The sequence below is a fragment of the Beta vulgaris genome, chromosome 6 (genome assembly GCF_026745355.1).
Source record: "Beta vulgaris subsp. vulgaris cultivar EL10 chromosome 6, EL10.2, whole genome shotgun sequence".
NCBI lineage: Eukaryota > Viridiplantae > Streptophyta > Magnoliopsida > Caryophyllales > Amaranthaceae > Beta > Beta vulgaris.
In genome coordinates this window covers 35,090,117-35,094,439 of record NC_079207.1, presented here as the reverse complement: position 1 = coordinate 35,094,439, position 4,323 = coordinate 35,090,117, and the positions used below count along the sequence as shown (strand labels likewise).

Genomic DNA, 4,323 nt, shown 5'->3' with positions numbered 1-4,323 from the left:
AAAAAAAAAAAGGAAGGGAAAGATGGGCGGAAAAGTTAATTCGGTCCTTTAATGAACTCGATCGGATTTTGGAAACTGCTCCGATTTTCTAAAATCTAATCAGGTTCACTAAACCGTATCAGATTTTCCGTTATTTCACGAAACCCGCGTTTTTTCATTCATCACCCAATTATATTTCTCGCTCTTTGTTTTGCTTGCTCCCTTACTTCAATTCTCCCTCCTACGCCACTCTCACTCATCCTCCAACGTAAAGCGGAGTTTTTCTCTCCTCTCTTTCTCATTGATCATCATATTCCCTTCCATGTCTCTCTCTCACTCTTTTCTCCCCTCTCACGAACGAAGCAACCTCCTCTTTTGCAGTGTTTGTTCGTTCATCCTTCATTAGCGAGGACAGACAACACCAAATCTTCACCCCGTCGTTCATCACCTCGTAGATCTCTCTCAGCCCCTCGACATTCATCTTGCCAGTAGTTCTCCTCCCTCGTCGTTCATCTTCATCGTTGTAGTTGTCAAGGTTTTTTTGCTTTTAGTTCCTGATTTAAGTTAATATTTTTCGTTATTTCATTTTCGTCTGGAATTCTCTGATGTACACTTTCATAACAAAAAATTTCATGAAATTGTAACCCTAATTTAAATCGAATTTTCTCTGATAAATGCACTTTCTTGTTTCAGATTCTTGTAGCTTCACAAAATTCTGCTATCGATTTCAGGTTTGCGTCATTTCTATTCATAATAATTTAGGGTTTCAGTCTACTTTATCACGATGTAGTAACTTTTTGTAGGATTATCGTCGTATAATTGTGTTATAATTCCTTTGATTATGAATTGTTTATTGCGAATTTCGATTGTGATGATCTATTTAGGATTGTAAACATTAATGATATTATTAGCCTTTTACTTGAAATTAAATCTTGATTTTTTTCCGGCAATTTCCGATTATTTATGGCTTTATGATGTATCTATGGTGTTCTGTGCTTCTTTAACGACCTTATGTTGTTTCCCATATATGCAACTATTGATTTTTAGTGATTAAAATTGAATTTTACTACTTAAAATTGGTGTTACTCACTGTAATTTTCTGAAGTTGAAGAGAACGATGCGTACTAACTAAGATGGCAGAACATTATGGGTGGTAGTGGATGTATAAATGTTGTAGTAGCAATGAGTGTATGGAATTGAATCACCGTTCTTCTGAGTTTGGGACTTTCCATCGTCTGGTCACACTTGTGTTTTAGAGTCTTTCTATTTTTATCTAAGTAAAGTGATATTTTACTTTCTAAGGGATTGATGTTGTCCGTTAAAAGGACAATGTTCATGGGATATGATCACATAGCCCGATGGTGTGTGGTTCTTATTATGATTTTCTTTTTAAACGTTCTGTTCGAAACCTCCTGATGAAAACATATCTTGCAGCATGATTCAAAAACTCATGAGGAGTCTACAACAAGCAATGAAAAAGACATAGACAAAGAAGGGAAGAGGGATAGAGACACATATAGAGATAAAGACAAAGAAAAGAGTAGGGAGAGAGATAGAGACAAAGGAAGGAGTAGGGATATGGATATGGATATGGATAGAGAGTGTGATCGTCATAGCTCCCGAGATAAAAGAAGCAGTGAGAGAAGGGAGCGAAGCAGAGGCGTGGAAGATGATGATTATCGCAATAGTAGCCGAGACTATGACAAGTTTATGAACTTATTTACTTGGAGTTTTTGTTTGTGAATTTGGACATTAATTTTTGTTTGTTTCTATAAAAAATTATAAGATTCGTCCCTTGTTTTCCTAGTCAGTTTGAGATGTTTTTTTCTAATTTAGACGACGGGGATTATGATAAAGACAGAGAGGACAGGCGCAAACGTAGTTCACCATCTCATTCTAGGGCCAGATCTCAGCATAAATTAGGTTCATGCTCTAGTTTAAGGCCAAGATAACGAGCACGTTATCGTTTTAAGAGGTAAAATTCCTAATCTCTGACCCAATCTTTTCATGTTCCTTTCTAAAATCGTTATAAAAGCTGATGGTAAGATGTGTTGATATTATATTTCATAGAGTGTTTGTTGTTAATACAGGTAGCTCAGTCAGTATCATATGTTATGGATGTTATTTTATACTTGTTCTTGTGTAATCTGTCCTGATTCACTAGGATTTCCCAGCATTTTGGTCTAAGGTTGAGTATTATCTTCTCGATTTCATATGATTGTACATTTCTAAAATCTTGTTGATATATGGTTCAGGTTATCAATGACAAGTTTGGCATTGTTGAGGGTCTTATTGTCAGACTTGAGAATGGTGCTAATTATGATGACATTAAGGCTGCCATCAAATATGCTGCCATTATCGCCATCTTATCTCATTTGTTGTCCAATATGATGCCTAGTGGTCTACTATGTATGTTAATGGTTATTTTGGGTCGTTTGAATTTATGAATTCGATTTTTCATCTCCTTTTTATGGTTGTTAGGCGGAATTAGAAGGCAAAATAATATTGTTTTTCATATTGAAGCTGATATTGTTTCCACTTACTTTATATTGACAACTCTGGCCTTTAAACAAGGAGTAACTTACTGTGAATATTGAAGTTATACGATTTCATCTCACATAGTATGGCTATGTTGCAAATTTATATGCCTAGTTCGTTATATTTTCCCAATAAAAAGATGTGCAACATCATATACATATATATGAGTTGACACTCCGATTATCCTACAATTTTGAACTCTATATTTGCGACAATGATAGTAGTATCCGGCCAAATGCGTTTTCCTTGTTTATGTTTCAATTGTAATTATATTGTAGTACTTGGTTGCCTCTATTATAAGGTGTCCAATCTCAAGTACAAGAACAAGGTACTGTCCAGGATAGCACATCTACATGAGTTGTAGCTGCTACTGATCAAAGCCAGACTACTAGTCAAACAGGATTACCTGCTACTGAAGATTCTTTTCTTTTTCCCAGTTCTAAAGCTTACAAAAAAATTTCTAGTCTAAGGTACATAAGCTTTGTCATTAGGGTGCTACGTTGAGCTACATTGATAGACATTGTAAAGGATTATCATGCTTCAATTGAGCAAAATATGCTTAATAAAATGAGTATTGATAAATACTATTGATGCGGACCAAAATTGGATCAGTAAGCTCTGTTTTGACCGCATCAGATGAGATTTTTTCCACTAGTGTAAATAGCCTTTGATAATGTATTATAAAATTTCAAATAGATTTAAGCCCAAATAAAATATTGGACCTAAGTTTACAAATCATAATCCAAGTAGTTAGTTTTAGTAGTTGAAGATATTTCTTAAAAGAATAATTGGAAAAGATATTAAAAAAATAAGAGGTAAAACTTAGAAATAAAAGGAAAAAGATTTATAAAAAAGAAAAAGGAAAAAGAAAAAAAATGCCTAAGCTTTTGGCTCGCAACTCACGCCAGTGAGGTTAGAATTGTTAAGTTTTTTCTTTTCTCTTATCTTTTATGCAACACCACGTAATTTCACTCTTTAATTTTGCGCTGTTTACATTAAATGATATTTTCTGTTCAAATAAAATAATTTATTATTGCAAACTATTTTGAAAGTGTATAATTATTTATATTGTATCATATGGTTGTGATTATTAATTTAAAATGTATATATATTATTTAGTAATTTCATTAGTTATATATATATATAATGTCATATTTATTTTATAATATAGTTATAATTCTATAAATTTAAGTAGTGTGTGATTTTTATTTTAAGTGTTAGATATATTTTGGACCGACCAATATAATAAAATTTCAAGCCCATTCTATACAATTTGTGGTCCGAAATTTTGGGTGTAAAACATTGGATGAGTATATCCATTTTAGATTTGTAACCACCAAAAGACGAGGAGTCAAGTCTTCATAAACCCCCCCATCAATTGCCACCATCAACCCCCATTAACCACGTTAATGCACACTTAAAATATTTGCTTAGTGAGGTGAATAATCTCCTTACTTTCTTCACTTTAACCCCCTCCAAAAGCTAGAAACAATCAGGAAAAAAAATGTGCTTCACAACTCTTCTCATTCTCCCTTCTCGCATTTTCGTCCATTCTGCACACCCATCTTATTTGCCCCATATCTGCTTCGTCTCTTATCGGAATCGAACGTGTGAGTAGTCGAAATTCATCAATTGGAGAGATATTGCTCATGGTGTCATCAGTTTTTGAAGATAATGGAAAAATTGGTCGCAGTTTTCTTTTGAAGTAGACGAGTCATCTGGTTTTCTTGAAGTCTTCGGGAGCCATGTTATCCTCTTCTTTCTCCGTCATTCTAGTATTATTTTCCACCTAAAATTCAGATAACT

The 4,323-nt window shown here is 33.8% G+C and overlaps 1 protein-coding gene across 1 annotated transcript; it reads left to right on the top strand.

Annotated features, from left to right (window-relative positions):
- Window positions 1-579: 579 nt before the first annotated feature.
- Window positions 580-1,915, top strand: LOC125498225 (splicing factor U2af large subunit B-like). The gene is made up of 2 exons (XM_048646004.1): window positions 580-710; window positions 1,414-1,915. Exons 1-2 carry the CDS (start codon window positions 654-656, stop codon window positions 1,720-1,722), a joined length of 366 nt encoding a protein of 121 aa, XP_048501961.1. The 5' UTR covers window positions 580-653; the 3' UTR covers window positions 1,723-1,915.
- Window positions 1,916-4,323: the final 2,408 nt, after the last annotated feature.

Bases quoted from the DNA above. Each gene is read 5' to 3' on its own strand.
- LOC125498225 (XM_048646004.1), top strand. From the start codon at position 654: ATGCACTTTCTTGTTTCAGATTCTTGTAGCTTCACAAAATTCTGCTAT. The intron at 711-1,413 runs GTTTGCGTCATT...CATATCTTGCAG, and splicing joins AATTCTGCTATCGATTTCAG to CATGATTCAAAAACTCATGA.